Source organism: Hippoglossus hippoglossus, chromosome 5 (assembly GCF_009819705.1).
Source record: "Hippoglossus hippoglossus isolate fHipHip1 chromosome 5, fHipHip1.pri, whole genome shotgun sequence".
Classification (NCBI taxonomy): Eukaryota; Metazoa; Chordata; class Actinopteri; order Pleuronectiformes; family Pleuronectidae; genus Hippoglossus; species Hippoglossus hippoglossus.
In genome coordinates, this window is record NC_047155.1 from 8,861,187 (window position 1) to 8,881,086 (window position 19,900).

At 42.3% G+C, this 19,900-nt stretch overlaps 1 protein-coding gene across 2 annotated transcripts in view; it reads left to right on the forward strand.

The window, feature by feature from the left end:
• Nucleotides 1-1,313: 1,313 nt before the first annotated feature.
• snta1 (syntrophin, alpha 1) overlaps nt 1,314-19,900 on the forward strand; it is a 28,162-nt gene continuing 9,575 nt past the window's right edge. For both annotated transcript variants that reach the window (XR_004613822.1, XM_034585224.1), the window contains exons 1-2: nt 1,314-1,754; nt 8,441-8,626. Coding sequence is in view for 1 of the 2 variants with exons in the window: in XM_034585224.1 (XP_034441115.1) it covers nt 1,472-1,754; nt 8,441-8,626 (469 nt within the window). In the remaining variant the exon portion in view is untranslated. The remainder of the gene's footprint in view (nt 1,755-8,440; nt 8,627-19,900) is intronic.

The window sequence follows — 19,900 nt, forward strand, 5'->3', positions numbered from 1 at the left end:
ATCATGATGGTTTATCGTTATCATGGATTGTGCATCTTAATCGTGTTGGTGGATCGTGGATCGTAATCGTGTTGGTGGATCACATGTTTCTCTCACATTTTATTCCTATATTTTGTAGTTTTTCCTCACTCTTGCTGAGGGTTAAGTAACATAGACTGTATATCAAAGACAGAGGACGTCGCACATCGTTAAGCCCTGTGAGTCAAATTGTGATTAGTGACTAAAGGCTATACAAACAACATTTAACTGATTGATTGATAGATCATGTGCCCCCCAATAAAATAGGCCAAATTTACAGCTGCTCCACACCTGAGCTGTGTTTTCTGTCAGCAGCAGAGTTCACGCTGAAGGGGATTTGAGGATTTCATGCCAGGGTACAGTGTCCTGGTGTCTCTGGTCCTGGAGGCATGTATTGATGGTTTCCTTCCCGACAGGACGCCTGTTACTCCAGATGCAGCAGAGGTCTCAGTGTCTGCAGGGCGCACTGCAGATTAGATATGTGATCTGTGCAATCAGTGCTCTTAATATAAATAAATAAAGAACCCCATCATGTGTGACTCACCCACTCACAGTTCATTAATGGAGGGATTTAACTAGAAGCCCTTTGAACTTTAAGTGTGTGTGTGTGTGTGTGTGTCAACACCGTAGCTAATCGTATCGCCCTCAATTAACTTTACTTCTGCATAAACCTCTTTAAAGACACTGAGTAGAGAGGGAGAGAGGGGGGGGGAGAAAGAGTAGGGGATAGAGGGGGAGAAAGAGAAGGGGAGAAAGAGGGAGAGAGAAAGAAGGGGGAGAAAGAGAAGGAGAGAGGGGAGAAAGAGAAGTAGAGAGCGAAGGAGAGAGGGGGGGGAGAGAAGGAGAAAGAAGGGAGAGAAAGAGGAGAGAGAGTAGGAGAGAAAGAGAAGAAGAGAGGGGGAGAAAGAGAAGGAAAGAGGGAGAGAGAAAGAAGGGGGAGAAAGAGAAGGAGAGAGCGAAGGAGAGGGGGAGAAAGAGAAGAAGAGAGGGGGAGAAAGAGAAGGAAAGAGGGAGAGAGAAAGAAGGGGGAGAAAGAGAAGGAGAGAGCGAAGGAGAGGGGGGGAGAGTAGGAGAGAAAGAGGAGAGAGAGAGTAGGAGAGAAAGAGAAGGAGAGAGGGGGAGAAAGAAAAGGAGAGAGAGGGGGAGAAAGAGAAGGAGAGTGGGGGAGAAAGATGGGATAGAGGGGGGGAGAGAAAGAAGGAGAGAGGGGAGAAAAAGAGAAGGAACAAGAGGGAGAGAAAGAGAAGGAGAGAGGGGGAGAAAGGGAGAAAGAAGGAGATAGAAAGAGAAGTAGAGGGAGAGAGAAAGAGGGAGAAAGAGAAGGAGAGAAAGGGAGAGAGAGAAGGAGAGACCCCGTCCTCCCCTCCCTCCTCCTCCTCCTCCTCTCCGCCCCCCCCCTGTCTCTCTACAGGACTGCCAGCCCGTCTAGAGTTATTCCAGGAATGCGTTGAACATGGCTGCCGCGATGAAGGAGCAGAAAACGGGACTGCTGGAACTTCGCGTGACCGTGGACCGCTGGATCCGGGTGCTGGCCACGCTCACCGAGGACAAGCTGACGCTGAATCCCGGCGAGGGCGCCGAGGAGCCCGCGAAGCCCGGCCCGAGTCCCGCCGGCGCCATCAACGGAGACCCCCCGAACCTGAGCTCGTCCCCGGTCCCGGAAACCATCACCAACGTGAAGCGCACCGTGCGAGTCACCAAGCAAGATGTTGGCGGACTCGGGATCAGTATCAAAGGTAGAAACGCGTTTGATCACCGATAATAAAGCTGTCAGACTCAGAAATGGCGACTTTCGCCGTCAGCGAACACAAGTTTACAGCCGGAGTTTGAGGAGCACTTTTCTGCCAAGGACGACGACGTCTCGCTTCACCGAGCTAACTCCAAGTTGACCGTCAGTTTAAACCGCGACATCAATCCAACTTCTGGGTTGTGTTTCATCGACACGAATTCGTATAAATACTGTTGGACGCACACGCGTAACAAACTACATTTCTGCGTGACGTATAAAAGTTGAAGCCGAGGAACCATGTGTCCGTCCCGCGGTCACCGGAGACGCCGATGAGTTACCGCGGTGTAACGTTAGCGTCGGTATTTCACCAGCGTGGTAAACCTGTGAAACTGAAACCACAGCAGAAAAATCACCGAGTTTTCTGTGTTTTCTTTCCTCCAAAAAACACCTGTTTTAGTAAATAAAGTCTCCAGAAGCTGTCAGTAATATGTTTGAATGCAAAATCCAAAGTTTGGGGGGTTTTAAAAGTTTTTATTTGGTCTATTTATGAGTCATGTGCACGTGGGGGAACCAGAGTATGTTACCCACAAAATGGGAAAATATTGTGTCTGTGCAGTTATAACATGGGAGATGATCTGTGTTTATGTTGTGCCGTCCTCGCCTTGGTGCAAACTAAAAGCACTTTACACTACAGTTTTGCCATTAACACGTATTAATACACATTAACATAGAGCATCTATGTGCAGCGCTTTCCATATCACACAGCAATCCCACACTGCCAGCAGGGGAAATTCAGTATATTACCCATGGACACTTTATCACATGGAATTAGGGAGAGTGGAATCAAACCGCCGACCTTCTGGTTCGTAGACAACCCGCTCTACCTCCTGAGCTACACTTTGTTGTTTTAAAATGTTTAAATCTATGAGTCATGTGGACATATGGAACAGGAGATTACATATTTCAGGTTTGTGGACGTCCCGCTCTCCCCCCTGGGCCACAGCCACCTGTAGGTGAACTGGTTTGGCTACAACTAAAATATCCTTTTGGCTGTTTAATTAACTTCCTGAGCAAAGATGAGCAGCTCAAAGATAGATATGCACCCTGCTGCTGCACATTACATAATGTTGCACCAGCGTTTGCTCCTTAAACCTCTCAATGGGAAAAGGCTGTGCCTCCGTAGAAGTTATAGAAGCCGCCATTAATCTTTTTAATTGCAACAGCAACACTTGTTTGCTATTTATGAGCCACGTGGACACATAAAACAGGAGACAACCTGTTAAATTGAGGAGAATTTTATAAACCAACAATATCATAACATGTCAACTTTTAGCACGTTTGCAGTCTTTTTCTGTTATACAACTTTGACTTTTCATCTCAATATTTAATTGCGAGGCATATATCTGAAGAGTGCTAAGAAAGATGGTTGTGGGAACTAACTGTGGCTAAACCAGTGGCACAAAAACAGGAGTAAACAGGATAAATCCATCAGCGTTTTAACAGAAGTAAATTGACTGCATTTATATAATACTTTTGTTGACTGAATGGCCTCTCAAAGTAGTTTCCACAGCAATTCTCATTCACAGATTATTTTCCTTGCACTGAAAAAGAAAAATGTTTCAATTGGTAACACAGAATTGAAGTTTTTTTTAAATGAAAGTTATCAATCATGTCCAATTGTATATTTTTTTACTAAGTAAACAATTTTGTTTTTTCAGTGTGCTTATGTCATGCTTTTTCAATCACATCATTCTCACATAGGTGTCAGGAGCAATTAAGGGTTCAGTATCTTGCCCAATGACAAATAAGAGAACCCAGGGATCGAACCACAACCTTCTGGCTGGTGGACGTCCCATCCACAACCTGTAAGTAAGCTGGTTTGGCTATAGCTAAAAGATCTTTATCACTGGTCGATTAACTTTGTAACCAAAGACGAGCAGCTCCAACGTGTATAGACCCTGCTGCTGCACATCAAGGTTACACCAGTGTATGCTCCTTCAACTTGTCAATGGGAAAAGGTTGTGACCTCTCCATATCTTACAAACCAGGCTCGCATACCTGCAGTGTGTACTGTGCAGCGGCTGATAAATGCCTTTTCCTTGTCCCGTTTCCTTAACCTGCAGCAACAGGTAACTTATCTCAGCCGCGATCTCAACGTGAAGAGGCAGGGGAGGGTTGAACTTTCGGAAGTTATGTAAATACAGAAGATGAAATAGGTGTTCCAGGGACAATGCCTTCTGAACAGTATTTTTAAAAAAGTCTTATTTATACATTGCTTGTGATCTAAATGATGCTTTTTGCATCTTTATATCACTATTTCAGTTTAGTTACAGATTAATCTATTCTACTCCAGTGCCCCACAATCTGGTTCAATCTCCCTAAACTGTGCTTGTTTGGGGTTATCATGGTGAAGCTTGGGCTGAGAATTGTGCTCTATCACAGCTAAGTTAGTAAATGATGTGGTGAATCATGGTCCTGTATTCTGATAGGTTTGTATGTGTGCATTATGTTTGAACATGCATGCATGAGAGTGAGCTACAGCCTCCACCTCCTGACAGGTTTGCAGTGGACAAGTATTGGCAGGTTATCACTTGGCCACTTGGCAGTGCAGAGGGGTCGATTTGATTGACAGCCGCTGTAGTCTTGCTCCATTGTTGTGGTGCAAAGACGTTTGTCACTGTGGCTGCTGCTGACATGTTAATTTTAGTTCTCCCATCGTTGCCACCAACAACAACAACAAAGCCGGACCCCTAATGACATAAATGTAATGTCCATCTCTCTGGAAATTGGCGGCTTTGAAAATCAGACAGCATGTGATTAAAACAAAATCATTGCTGCCACCCTGCTGACTTGACACTGTTGTGATGCCGGTTGTTCAAAGGCGAAGATGAAGCAAGGGAGGAGAAGGGGTTTAGCAGATGGATAGAGAGAGAGAAAGGCGAAAGAAAGAGAAAAAGAGTGTCAAAAAGTGTAAAGCTAATGAAAGAACACGGCTAAAGTTGTTGTGGGCTAACTGACACCACATTGTGAACAGCTGAGAGGAGCAGTCCTCGGCCGGCAGTTGTCATTGGCCAAAGATGAAAGCTATGTGGCTGGGAGTGAACTACTCCACTAGTGTTAATTTTAGGGAGCCCACCCCTGCTTGCAGAGAAGCACGGAGGCAGTCAGCCTTTTCTCTCACATGTCTAAATTTAAGAGGGGAGCCTAGGAAATGAGGCTCCTGGTCTGTCGACAGGCCCACTGGTCAGAGGGAGGAGGAGCTTGCTGATGCAGACCTGGGATTGTTTTTCTGCTGAGCTACTTGGGTGTGAGCTTGCTGGGTGGTAGTTTATCTGAAAAGTTTGGACTTGAACACATTGTTTTAAATGTGCCTGTGGGCTTTGCCCCATTTATCCTGGACTTGATGTAAATTGAAATCAGTGGTGGACCAATATTATGAAAGACATTCTTTAATGCCTGAACTCTTTTGCCACAGACCAGCTCATGTTCAGCAGCACAATGTTTTTGTCAGTTAACAAAGTTCCGGCGCAGCATTATGTAACAAACCTGTTAAAAGATATTCTCCTTATGTGGCTTTGCACCATAGCCTGTATATATGGACAACAGGACAGCTCCCAAAACCGAGGCCAAAGCGCCTCAATTGCCTCCTGGTGGCCGGCTGCAGTATAAGTCAAATGCAGCCTCCTCCATGTTAGTGGATGGGACACGGACCCAACTAAAAAGTCTAATTACACGTAAAAATGTTTTTTTTGCCAAAGATGTTTTTTGTCATTTAGGTAGTTCCTATCCCACTAATGTATGTCCGAGTGTTCATTTGTCAGGTAAGTTTGGCTTTAGTTAGTTATTTGATGCCGTAAGAACGGGGTAAAACATCACGGTTAACAACTGAAACTCACTCATGATTGGTTGAGCCCATTTATTGGCGGACTTCGCTCCAAATATCGCTACGACACAGACTTGATCCAAATGAGCAAGACAGCTGTTTTCGAATGCAGGATATTTTGACTTTGTGGGAAAAAGTGGGGACCTGTCATCCATTTACAGTCTATGCTTCGCAGGACTTATCAGGAAACCAAATTTTTTTTTTTTGTGTTAAAACTGTTTGGTTGCTCTATGCACTGCACGCTACGCAGCTGTGGAAGTTTGATGAAGTTAAGTGCTTATCATGCTACATTCTTTGAAAGGAACATTATCAACACAAACACACTGCAAGCACAAAACTACCTAATTAGGTACATGTTGTATAACCCGGTACCATTCATTTACCTGTCATGGGCAGCTCCACTGGCTCCTCCACACCTCCGCCACCACCTCCCCGCTGTCAAGTGAGTGACAGGCTGCCAGCTGGCGGGTGCTGAACTGTGTTTGCCAGAAAAAAGTTTGAGGAAGAGGGGTGGGGATGGCAGGGATGGGAAGGCAGTATTGGAGGATTACAGGTTGTGCAAGGAGTGGCAGACATATTGACAGTATTTTTCCGTTAATATGTCACGGATGTTTACTCAGCCGTCATTGTCAGTAAAGGGTGTTTGACATTAGAAGTAAACCTGAAAGTATGTGGAGGCGTAAAGGTGGAAGATGGATCATGCCACTGTTGTTGGCCCTCACTTCCCTTGACTGCCCCACTGAGGTCAGACTTTAAACTGTAGTTTGTACAAGGGTGAAAAAGAAACTTCTCATTTTACAGAGCGCACACTGGTATACTGTATGTTGTAGGCTTTAATGGAAATACTGCTCATTCCCATTCAGTTTGGTCAGTTTTCATTTCATTTCGGATCAGCAGCTCAACACTATTGTTGTATGTACTGCATATTTTACAAGGCCATTAGAAATACTTGTAAGTTATTATTAACATTTTATTAATGTGCAATGCGGGTTAAGTGTCACAGCTGGGGCTACATCCTACACCTCAGCAAACCAATACCTGACTATCTAAGTTGTGCTCAATTCTGAGTGTTTTCTTATTTTAGACTGAGTGGTATAGATTTATATGTCAATTTAATTTACATGGAAATTGAGTAGATAGGAACATCCTTAGGTTTTGCTCAATTTTTTGGCAAAGATTGCTATAATAGTTTTTTAGCTGTTTTAATGTTTATTCTCCAATTTAGTGCAAATCATTGGACAATTATTGAATTTCTATATTCTTGACATAGACACAGTTGTCAATAATTGCTGGGTGTCTGGTGTTAAAGCTTTAAGCCTATTATAGGTGATACAGATAGTAAGTCTGCAGTTGTGTATTGGTAGTAGAACTGTGGACTTGTCATGCAGTGAATAGGGATCATGGAGTAATGTAATTCGCTATAATTTCTAGGGTTGTGCAAATTGGGGGTAAAGGTAACCTGAAGGTTAGAGAAGCAGCTTGTGACTGGAAGGTATTTAAATTTAATCCTCGAGCTGGGAAAGGTTTGTATAGGGGTGAGTGAGCAGGACACTGACCCCACAGTGCAACAGACTATTAAATTGACATTTAGAATCACACATTAATAATAATTCCATCTTAATTGTGTTAGATACTGAACAGTGATTAGCTAGAAAAGTATCAGCCATGGCTGAAAACTTAATCTTTGACAGCTAATTGTGGCAGCTTTTCTTCTGCAGTATAGTAGGCCGAGTTTAGCTGTTTTTTCTATTCTGTTTCTTATTCTCGTAGAGGAATGTCTCTCCTCAAGAGTTGGCATGGCATGTAATCACTGCATTTGTCCCTTCATAATCTTTCTTTATCTGCGATACTGTTGATGATGCTTCAAATCAGCAAAGCTAGTTTTCTACTTAGCCGTCTAGAACATGTCATTCCTGTAGCTGTGGATGCATGTACAGTTTTATTGTTTTCTAATTAATACTATTCTAAATAAAGATTTTGAATCAACGTTTGCACTCTGGCGTCTACATGCACTGAGGCATTGGATCTCAACAGCTGTGCGACATCTGCCAAAGTGATGAATTCGCCATGCATTCCAGATCAGCTTCCTGAAGGGGGTTATCAGCCCAACCCTGGTGTTGCTGTATTGAGAGCACTACACTGTAGCCTCCAAAGGAAGATGTATGAGTTAAATCCTAAGTAATCACCTATAGGAAGCAACCTGTGGGAAATGTATTTTCAATTAATTAAATGTAATCCTCTTTTGGATAATTTCTCCCTTGCCTGAAGGTCAGAGTCCAAATGATAGCTGATAATAATGATGATATTTCTCATGGAGAGAATAAGCCTGCTGCAAGATTAGCAAGACCAGCAGCTTTCTTGCTGACCTTCATTTAACGAGTGAGGTGGGGATCGGAAGAGACAGAACTTGAGGATAATTGCTGCTTTTTGTCTTGGTCCTCGAGTACTGTATAGAGGTTTAAGTGATTCAATTTATCTTTAATGCTGACATATGAGGAGGTTAATGGTTGAAAACAAAATAAAGGTAGCACAGAGGCTGTTTTGTTCAATCAAAGCTACTAACCAAGCTCTTAGTTTTATAATTCTGTATTTTCTTATTGCTTACTCACCCATTGTATGGATTGCATTGGTAGTAAAAAACTTAATTCCAAGCTGCTCTGTGAAGCTGATCAGGCTTCAAAAGTTCAAGTGTCATGGTTGTGTAGCTTAAGTGTGGGTGTATGTTATCATAGACGCAACATTGTAAAACAGCAGGTTCCATAGACAATGATAAAATGAAACAACATTGTTTTGTCTGTCTTGTAATGCAGGTGGGAGGGAGAACAAGATGCCGATACTCATCTCCAAGATTTTTAAGGGCCTGGCTGCTGACCAGACTGAGGCTCTTTATGTTGGTGACGCCATACTGTCTGTCAATGGTTATGACTTGAGGGAGGCCACACATGATGAGGCTGTGCAAGCGTTGAAGAAAACCGGCAAAGAAGTCATCCTTGAAGGTAAGGTATTTTTGATTCTGAACAAAAGTAATGCAGAAATGATTGAGATTTTAATCCTGTGTTTCCCATTTATTACTTTGACCGTCAAAGTCTAATTTGTCCTGCCACCGATAACAACAATAAAGAGGCAAAAGCATGGACAGGGAATTCTTGACGGAAATGTCCTCATTGGGTCTTGTCATCTCGTTTGTTGGCTATAGGCCTGGATGACCTAAAAGAATACGGACACATTTAATGCAGCTTACGACACAGCAGGATCTGTCCGTTTCTGTATCTAACGTTGAGCATGAATTGACCTGTAGTTGTGCACGTTCCCACCACAGGCCTGTAGTTTGCAGCAGCAACACCTGCCCTCTCTATTACCAGGCCATTTGGGTGCTCACAGGAGCGTGGTGCATGTGTTCATATGTACGTTTGAGAACCACAAAAGCACAGTTGAGTGCTTAAGACAAAACCCCAGACTCAGATGTTGTAAGAGGCTTTTCACTGTCACAAACCATGTGGCAAATAATCATAAAGATGGAGGCGATATCAGCTGCTGTTGCAACTTTACATTTGCAAAGACTTGGCCCCAACATACACAGTAAAATGTGGTATATTGCAATATATATCATCATCCGGATATGAAATCTGTTCCGTTGCATGGTAAAGAGGCATTTCATAAAAATTTCTTAGCAATACAATAGTCAGAGAAGGGGAGAACAAAACAGTTATCTCTCATGAAAAAACACTGAGCACTTCAAACCTATGTTATCTACACTCCTCAGCTCCAAATTGATACATAAACGGAGACAATGGGAAATTTTCTTATCTTTTTGATACATTTCACTTCGTTTGAATTTTCCTTGAGGGGCCATATGCGATGCACTGAGACAGACGAGCCGATAAATCTGAACTTTGATCAGACTTCCTCTGAAACATCTAAATAATGAGTTGAACTGAAAGAGCAAGAGGAAACCAAAGACTCAAGAATATTGTTGTGGCTCACTCCTCTGAGCATCCCAGCATGCTAATGAGCAGTCTTCCTGAACATCAAACACCTTTGACGATGATAGAAAGTACTTTAAGCTCATGCTAGCGCAGTGGAGAAGTTATGGTCTAAGACCTGCTGTGTGAATAGGAAGGTTTGCAGTGGAATCAGCAGGTGTTTGCAGGTGTTCCTCTTTCCTCTTGCTCATTCATCTGAGCAGCTAATGTGCTGTATCACTTCTTTTGTCCTTTTCTGTCTCATCCTTACAGTTCAGGTGTGTGTGTGTGTGTGTGTGTGTGTGTGTGTGTGTGTGTGTGTGTGTGTGTGTGTGTGTGTGTGTGTGTGTGTGTGTGTGTGTGTGTGTGTGTGTGTGTGTGTGTGTGTGTGTGTGTGTGTGTGTGTGTGTGTGTGTGTGGTATGAAACGACATGGTGAGACTGATCTTTAGTTGAGAGGACAGTGAAGAGAGGCTTAAAAGCAGCCTTTTCTCTTGCCAACTGGTTGCATCACAAGAATCCTGCATCTCCCACTAAGCTGACAAAGGTTGAGTGATGATTTATACAGGATGTTACTTTTCAAAAAGAATATGTTTTTTTTTTTTTATCAGAAACCACAAAGCTTGACACATTTTATGTTTTGCTTTTATAATTATTTCTATAGATCTGTACATTCTCTGTGTCACTGTCCATGTTTTGTGAGAGCTTACCCACATTGTCTAACAGTTACGTTCAGTCAAACAGACGCTTCAGACCATAGGCGTTACCAGCCTTTGGTTCCAGATGAATGAGCATGTCAAAGTCTCGCCAGTTACTAGGATAAAGAAACTCTAACAGTATCGCCTTTAAAGCAGCCCAATAAGCTGTATGAAATCAAAATGACTCAGTGGGTGTAACATTAGATAAACTTTCCATTTGAGAAAATGAATGTAAAAATAGGGGAACACTGAAACCAGAGTTACCAGTTTTCCTTTTGACAGCATTTCTGCGGATGAACTCACGCAGTGGGCTCGCGCCAGTAACAGTCAGTCAGCTGAGCGGATACAGCCAGAGCTACAGCCAGGGGAAATCATTGCAAATCCCCCCGCTTTCCTTGTCCACAGTCAGGCAGAAAAGTGTTGATATCAGACGGCTCAACCAGCGCTGCTCTGTGATCCGTCATGTCAGGAATCATTTCATGGGTTCACCCCCCCCCCCCCGAGGACCTGATAGAGGAGTGAAGAGAGGAAAGAGGTTTGAAGGCTCTCTAAAGTGAGAGGGTTGAATGTGTGTGTATTTTTTTGATGTTCTGCAATTCCTGTTGGTGTGTAGATATCTGTCTAAATCGAGCAGGATGCTTTAGAGTACTTTTTTAAGGAATAGAGGAAATAAAGAATGAAAGGTTTTGGTTAATACTTGAGGGCGTTTGTACGTTTCAGATTTTATTTCATGGCGATTTGTGCGTCTTAAAAATACTTGTGAATATATATGACAAGATGTTCACTGCTTGTTTTGGTTTAGGCATTTTATCCAGCAGTCAGAGACAAACTCCCTCCTGGCACCACCACGGTGTTATAGGTCAGAGTAGCAGTGTTTCTTATGTGCACAGCAACAAACACTCCACCACTGCTGTGCTCAAGGCAATTTTCATTGCTGTGTGAAATTCATAATACAGAGGGCCTTGACTGAGATCAAGGAGAAACTGCCTCCATCACATTGAAACATCTTGAATATGTGAATCAGAAAGATTTGAATGTGCCAGATAAGTACTTTGACAACAGTTAAGCAGTTAAACAAGTAGCCTGTCGGGCATTTTTTGTGATGCCCAACAGGATTTTCTTGTCCTTTTTGACCTGTGCGGAAGGGAAGTGAGGAAATATTTATAATATCAAACAGATCTCACCTTAGATTACTGCAAATGTTTTACAACTGGAAATAGCTTTACTTTATAGCTTTTCAATAAGCCAAATGGTATTAATGTCCCATCCAATTTCTTAGCATCAAGGGCGTCTTCCAAGTATGAGTTTGAGGTGTGAATGTGTTTTAAAAACTACTTCCTCCTTCAAGGTTTCCCCAAACCTCTTACTATAAACACTATTTTTTGCACAGTCAATCTGTCTGCTTGAAGAAAAAAGCAACTACCTTAATGTATGTTCTCGAAAACTCTTCCTCTTTCATATGTTAAATCTAAATATTGAACAATCAATATGTGTGTGAGGAAGAGGAAACACAATAAGGTCAGATAAATAAAACAGACCATATGAAAACATAAAACCACAACTGCCTTCACTTTCATCACAGGAACATTTACAGCCTCACTTTTATTTATGGGCGTGACAGGACTTGTGCCACTTCCATACTGGCAGTATGTGCTTATGAGGAGGGTTAGAGGAGAGGATGGAGAAGGCAGTTGCATAGGACAGCTTCACATTTTACCACACCTTATTATCACTCCTGAATATGCCTTTTTAATACAGTCATGGAGTTTCTGCCACAGGCATCAAATGTAAAATAGAGATGAGGAGAGAATTAAAGAAACTGCAGTCATGTATGAAGCAGCTCTAAAGGGACTGGATGAGCGATGTAGTACTCTGCTCTCTGAACTGTCCCACTGCCTTCTACCCTGTTTTAATTTGGATTCAACTCTCACTGAAAACACATCCATCATTGCCACCTGCTTGCCTGCCAAGACAGGGCTCATTCCACTACTGTATGAAGAAACCATGGGGCTAGGAGTGTGTGTGTGTGTGTGTGTGTGTGTGTGTGTGTGTGTGTGTGTGTGTGTGTGTGTGTGTGTGTGTGTGTGTGTGTGTGTGTGTGTGTGTGTGTGTGTGTGTGTGTGTGTGTGTGTGTGTGTGTGTGTGTGTGTGTGTGTGTGTGTGTCAGTCAGCATGTGTGCATCTGTGAAAGAAAGAAAGGGTGGGTGCTGGGAATAGTTCAATGGTAAAGCTGTTCCCTGGGTAACCAGTGTCTGACAGTAAAGCTCACACACAGTAAGTATACCATGTGTGAAATAGACACTGAGGTAAGTTTGAATGTGGGGGTAAGTTAAGGGTGTAAGAAGGTGCATTTGTGCATAAAAGGCATGTGTATGTGTGAACGCTCTCCATGTACCAAAGGGGTCAAAGACTTACTACAACATGGTTGGTAGTGCAGTAGAAGAAGGTAAAGCTTCAGTGATGGACAAGGAAAGGAATGTGAATTCTTGAAAACCAAAACAAATCTTATCTTAGACTTTCCATAGTAGTTATCCATACTAATTTAATTAACCACCAGCCATGCCTATTGTTCATGTGGACATATAAACAGGACTACTGGTGGTTTAATGTCTCACGACTGAGCCAGCGTAAAAACACTCAAACATATGATCAATAGCCGAATAGAGAGGATTGAGCTGACGAGGCCTATTTTAAGACCCACGAGAAGAGATGCCAAGCCCTGACTGTGCAGAGCAACTGTGCCTCATTAGTTTACCAGTTTGAGTGACTGGTGATGTACTTGACCTTTTAGTTTAGTGGATTAATGGTGAGATATGTTTGAAATACACTAGTTTAAAATCCAACCACATCTGGAGGCAGAAGTCTTATAGCTGATCCTTACAGCCACAGAATAACAAAGCTGCAGTCATAGATAGGGGTCGGATGTTTAATTCATTCATGTGGGAGTAATCATGTCATCTTGGACAGTCTCTTCTCAAAAGCATACATTGTATTTTACTTGTTTGTACATACAATAAGTGATGGAAATAGTTGAAGAAAACTGAAGTAAAAGCACTGGATTTATCAGTTGTAAGCTCTTAGGCCCTGTTCCAATTCCTCTCCCTTGGCCCTACCCCTTGATATGAAGTGCCCTTCGCTGGGAGTGTCCACCTGCAAAGGGAGCAACAAGGATGACTAAACTAAAAAATCCTCCCCTAGGAATTGGGACACCACTCACTACATCATCAGCAGCCAACCAATGTTATCACAGTGACAAACAACATCAACTAACAACCATTATCAACCGACATTTTTACAACACATATGACAACTGCAGGACACACGGTACAGATTGATCAATACACAGCCAGTCAGCATGTTTACATTGGTTATTTCAATGTAACGTTTGTTCTGTACATAGAAACTTCTGCCCTGCACTGAAAACGTTATAACATGAGCAGTGAGAGAAATGAGACAACACTACCCCTTCACGGCCACGTGCAAAACGGAGGCGTACATATCGATACTACACCTTCACAGCTCTTTTCTTGTAGTCTGTTTACATTATTCTGTCACTCTGCACTACATCACACGTTTAATTGCTCCGCTTGGTCGAAGGTCGATCCATTTGCGTCCAGGGACATTTTGGTCTGCAGCCGCAGATAACGCTCCTAGGAGATTGAACATAAACCCAGAGGTTCCAGACCCATTCACTAATGCGAATAGCTTTGGCAATGCCAGGTCTTCCTGCTTGGCAATATACTGAAATGTACCTTTTAAAATGACACTTTGGCCCATGTCTAACAAGAAAGTTTGTCGGTGTTGCACCGTGAGTTCATTTTGGTTCTTGGTGAGGGTGTTAGCTTAATGCCAGTCTGAATTTTTGATATCCAGAGGAACTTACTTTTCCATGCTTTTGTATGAGTGTGTGTGTGTGTGCCCAAGAGAGAATGAGGACCTGAGTTAGGAAAACCTAGCCTGTTCTGCCAAGACATTTGACTGCTGGCTCTTTCTGTCTTGTCCTTTTCATTAAGGTAGTTGTGCTCAGGCTCAGTGCACACACACATGGATTAAATAGGCTTAGTTATGGAAGCTGTACGGTTGCATGCTGTCCCTGGTCCAGAGCCTCCTTTATGTTTGAGAAGTGTTCTGGACGTGTTGTAAGCTGTATCACGTCTCCAGATTTCTGTCATCCCTGATGGGCTGTTTGCCAATTTGTAAGCTTGAACTATTGATTGACTTTGTACAAAGTCTTAATGTTAGTACCTCGTTCTGTGAAATATTTCAGCTAAAATATGTGAAACAAAACTGTTTCAAAACATAAATACCTAAATATTCATATTCATATGAGACTCATCCCAGCCAATAATTTTGGAAAACCGATAAAATTGTTTTTTCTACATGTCCCAGAGACCAAGTCCTCACTATAAGAAACAGCCTCTGTTGAGCCAAGTGTTACCTCACTGCAGATCATGACTATCATGGAGGCTATACTTTGAATGGGAATCCTTACATCTTCTGTCCCAGTGGACTCTGACAGAGTGGTTGCCCTTTTGACTGTATTTAATGAATCTGACTACATTGACGATATCATTTCCTCTAGACGGTGCATTTACACTCACTGTAAAACTGCCAGAATGTGAAATTTAAATATGGGAAAGCAGGAGTGTCTATCAGGAGTGCATGAGGTGAGATTAGATTTGAAGAGGTTCATTTGTGTCTGTCAGCGCTCTCAACAAGACCTAACACCAAACCTAATCTCTCCCCCTGTCTCTCTGACATGCACACACACATATACACACACACAGCTCACTTCTCCTTTCATCAAATCCTTTTACTCACTGCATTTGTATCGCTGACGGGTATAGAAACAAGTTGTGTATGAATCTGCAACTACAGCACAGAGCCCCATTTAAACATAACACGGCCTCATAGTTTTGGTTACTCGGGTATATTCAGTGAGAACGATGATCATATTGAAGTAGTAACGTCTGAGCTATTGAAGCAAGGACGGACACTGCGGCTCTTTCACAAAGCTGAAGAATGCAGACTAGCGATTTTAGCTTCATTTTGCTTTGAGGGCTAAAACTTTTATTTCCTATCTACAAATCAAGCTCTTCAAGGACATGTGGGTGTAGCTGCTCAAGAGGAGATATTTACCATACGATCTTTTTAACAAGATACTGTATATAATTCAGCCTTATCTTTTTACACTGATTCAATATGTTTAAGTTGGCGATTTATGGAGTATAATGGCTTTTTGGAGGAAGGTTTTCATTGGGACACAGCACATAATGTAATCTGTAAATATACTGAGCTCACCCGCTTGGCTATGAATGTGCACACATCTAAACTTAAGGTGGCCCCGTGGCCCCTGCCAGACAAGTGGAGAGGCAAGTGAGATTTTCTCAATTCGCAGTTTGCAACTGAAAATTCTCAGGCGGGCGTCTTTTTCCCAGATTGCAACAGCTCAGTCAGAGATGTGAGATCTGATGTTTATGTGTTTAAGCTAATATCTATTCATGTGGTGGGTGGCAGCAGCTGCTTTTGGAGCGTTCTTCAGTTGCACTCGTGTTTGTCCCTCTTGTGTCCCTTGCTTCTCAAGGAATGTCTGCAGCATTCTGAACTTTTTGAAAAAAAAAAAGACAAAGTCAATGTATTTCTGGGAAACCGGAGTGCGCTCAAACATCTCAAGAGCTGCTGTTGTTCTCGTCTCTCCCTAATCAGTCTCTGTTTTGTATATGTTGTTGTCTGCAGCATGATAATCCTGTCTGTTTTTCTTCCTCTGAGTCAGACCAGCTGGATTAATGAATTTCTTTTACTGTTGGCGTCTCAGACATTGTGTGGAAAGCTTTTCACGCTGGATTGGCACAGTCAGTGGTGTGTCCTCTGCCACTAAGGCACAGTATGCTGTCTTTGCTACATTTCTGGCTTTGGACCCATTAACTTCCACCTCCTGAAATGTCTTTTAAAATACATGGACACAGTAGAGTCCATTAAACAATGTTGCAGTGTTACCTGTAGCAAATACAACTGCTTTTCTAACTGGAACACAAAGTTAAAGTCCATGATTTTTCTGATATATCTTTGAAAATGAAAAACATGAACCCAACCATTGCTGATACTGGAACTTTATGTGTGTTTTGAGGAACCTCTTGGCAGCGTAGTCGGGTCTTAGCCCTGCTTTAAGCAAGCTGAGCGATGTCATAACTGCCTAAACATATGTTGAGTTGTGCCAATGACATGCATATACTTTAAAACCTAATTAAAACCTCCTTGATCTCACTCCTGTGACAGAGTAATTATTACTTTGAAAATAAACCTTTCCCCTGAACGCCTCAGCAACTTCTTGCTGGTTTCTCACTACCTCTTGGATCTTTGTTCTCAATACGCTCTTCTGACAATATGCAGTGGCAGACAGAAAAATCACCGCTGCACATTTAAAGCTTCTCATTATTGTAAGATATTGAGTGTACTTTGTGTATCTAAAAATAACACTGTTCTGTGAAAGAATGTGTTTCTATTTGGGGGAGCACCATTAGAGCATGTGGTCCCATATACTTTTATTGACAACGACCTTTATAAGTTGATGTAGCCAGCACTGGACTTTCCTGGTTCAAATAAGTCATACTTGAAAATACGTTTTGTGTTTCCAGGACACATGAAGACGTTTGCTGAACTGGCTTCATTTTCATTAAAAGCAAATAAATTTCAGCCGTGTTTTTGCAGTGTTGCAAATAAATATTTGATTAAAAAAAGACGGAGCAGTTAAGTTAGGTAAAAGTGTGTATATTTATATCAAAACTGTCCAGTGTGGTGCTGTCGCCTCACAGCAATATGAGTTTGAATCCTGGTTCTGTGTGGAGTTTGTATGTTCTCCCCATGTCTGTGTGGGTTTTCTCAAGGTACTCCAGTTTCCTCCCACAGTACAAAGACGTGTAGATTGGGGTTAGGCTAATTGGACAGTAGATGTGAGTGTGAATGTGAGTGTGAATGTGAATGGTGGTTTCAGTGTGTAGGCCCAGAGTTATGCTGGAAACTTGTAGTGGGTGTACCCTGCCTCTCACCCAATGTCAGATTGGATTGCAGCCCCCCCTGCAACCATAAAAAGGATAAGCTGAACAGATAATGGATGGATGGAATAACTGTCCACACCAGTCATCTGTTGCTGTAGTCCGCAATGTCCTCTTGTTGCTCGTGTCCTGAGTCTGAGTGAAATCCCTGCTGGGAAACCTCCCAACGCTCTGCACACAAAGTTTAGTTCCCTCTCCTTCAGAGCTGCTGGTCCGTAAGGACATTGTGCTTCGACTCAGCGAGGAAATGGATTAACTCGCAAAATAACATAGCTTTATTAAATCACAACTCTCCCTCAGACGCTTCTCCCTCTGTGGCGTCAACTTTGCTAAACAGGCCCCCTCTGAACCCCACTGCCCTGATCCAGGGCCCCTGATAAATTGGTGGCCCAGTCTTTGTGCCACTCTTCTCACTTCATTACAGGCTTAGACTCCACTGAACCATCTCACAGCATTGTGCAGAATGTGCAAACTGGGGACGGATGGAGGAGGGTAATGGCATTGGAGGCTGTCTATGCAGCCATTATCAGGATTAAATTGGTTTATACACACGGTATAAATACATGTATGCACAAAACCATAAATAGATGAAAAGGACATGAATAATAGTATCTACCATTTAAACATTAACTTTTACAATATTACTATTTAAAAATCGAGAAGCAGACGTTTACATCATTTCCATTCATCAAATGAAAATGAATTGTAAATTAGACTCATAGGTCACACAGCAAGTTACCACTTTGAATCACAGTGTGCAAACATATACGAACCTATTAATGGGAAAAAGAGTTACTTTGCGCCTCAGACAGGAAACAGATCTCTAGGTAGAAAGTTATAAAAGAGAAGTTTGAAAGTGAAGTGGGAATGTGTGCAGCCGAGCTTTCTTTTCCCTCTGTTTTTGTCTGCTGCCAGATCCTGTTCAAGTTTTCTTCACTTTCACTTTGTTGAATTAGGATAATTAACTCTCCTGACACACTATGCAAGGTAATCGAATCTGTACTTGGGCAGTATGTGAATTTGTTTAAATCTGATTCAGGGTGCTCTGCCCACTCTCCCTGTCTGCCTCTCTCATACCATACCTTACATCCACCACCCGTGAGGTTGGCATCTATCCATGATTTTAATGAGTTGGGCTATAGGAGCTATGAACTTATCTAAATCATTCTGAACAGGAGAAATCTTCCGATGATGCTGCCAGGAAGAGACACGCGTTAATCAGCAAAACACTGAGGACACATAGCCAGCATTTATTATCTGTACTTCAGAGAGATCGATAAAAAGAAGCACGCACATGCACTTTTTCATTTGTATGTGTGCACACAAACCTCTTAGCCTCTTATTTAGGTTTGACAACTTCACTATTTAGATCTTTAACCAATTATCTTTTTCAAGCTTTCAAATGTATACTACTTTCTTAATTAACAAACCCGAAGACAGACAACGCTACAACAAGCTGGTGAATGCAGTGTCGCATCTAACAGCTAAAAGGCCAAATGTGTTCTCAAGGTTTGGTGGAGACCAAAGAAGAGCTACATGGACGTATATTTGTTGGACATCCATAAACATGACTCCTAATGAATGCTAATGCTGCTATATGGTTTCTATGAGGTGCTGGTATATTAGTGTTGTGTACAGCTTGTTGGATTGGCCCTAAGTTGCCAACATGTCCTTATTCAATTTGTACTAAGCAGAGCCTTTTACAGTTTAAAGGTAAACTTATTTGTGCTATATGAAAACACATGTTACTGCAATTTCTGTCACATATCTGCAAACATGTGTTCCTGTTCGAATGCTTAACTTTGTTTTCTAAATCTATAAAATAGAAGCAACATGTCTGATGTTGTTGCATCCTCTAATGCACAATCCACATCCCAGCTACTCCAAAGCAAGTCCCCCCTTTCCTACATCATCAGATTTGATAGGCAGATGCATTAAGTTGGCCCATTAATGCCTTTCTCCCTTTACATTTATAGACCTCAACGCATTGAACAGAAGCAGTAATTGTTCCCCGTAATTTAAACCGTTATTTATGACATTGTTTTGGCCCAAGACATCTTTCCTCGTTGGTGGTGTAACATGGGGACATTCTTCGCCTGACATGGTTTACAGAGCCAACTGCATGCTTCTGAGGTCGCTGCCTGGCCAATGACATTCCAGCTGCTCCCACGGTAACCAGTGCCAGGGGGAGGAGGGGCTGTGTCTAGCATTAGTTTAGTCCCTGACAAGTCAATGCCACTTTTTCGCCACAAGTCAAGAGGCGTGTTAATGACTGCCATCAACCTGCTGCTTTTATGAGTGGACACCTGATGGTTCAAAGCTTTTGAGAATTGTTTCTACAGTTAGTGTGATTGTGATTGTGTGTGTTAGCTTTTTTAGGATGTTTTCCAGAAAAACATTGACCTTGTCAGGACCAGTAGAGCTCATTGGGGCAAATGGGGGCAAAACATAAAGGTAAAGATGTTAGGTTAAGGTTAGGCTGTCCACAATGTATGGATGTCAGTGCATGTCCTACAGGGATAGCTGCTCAAACTTCATTTATTTTATCAAAAAGTAGAG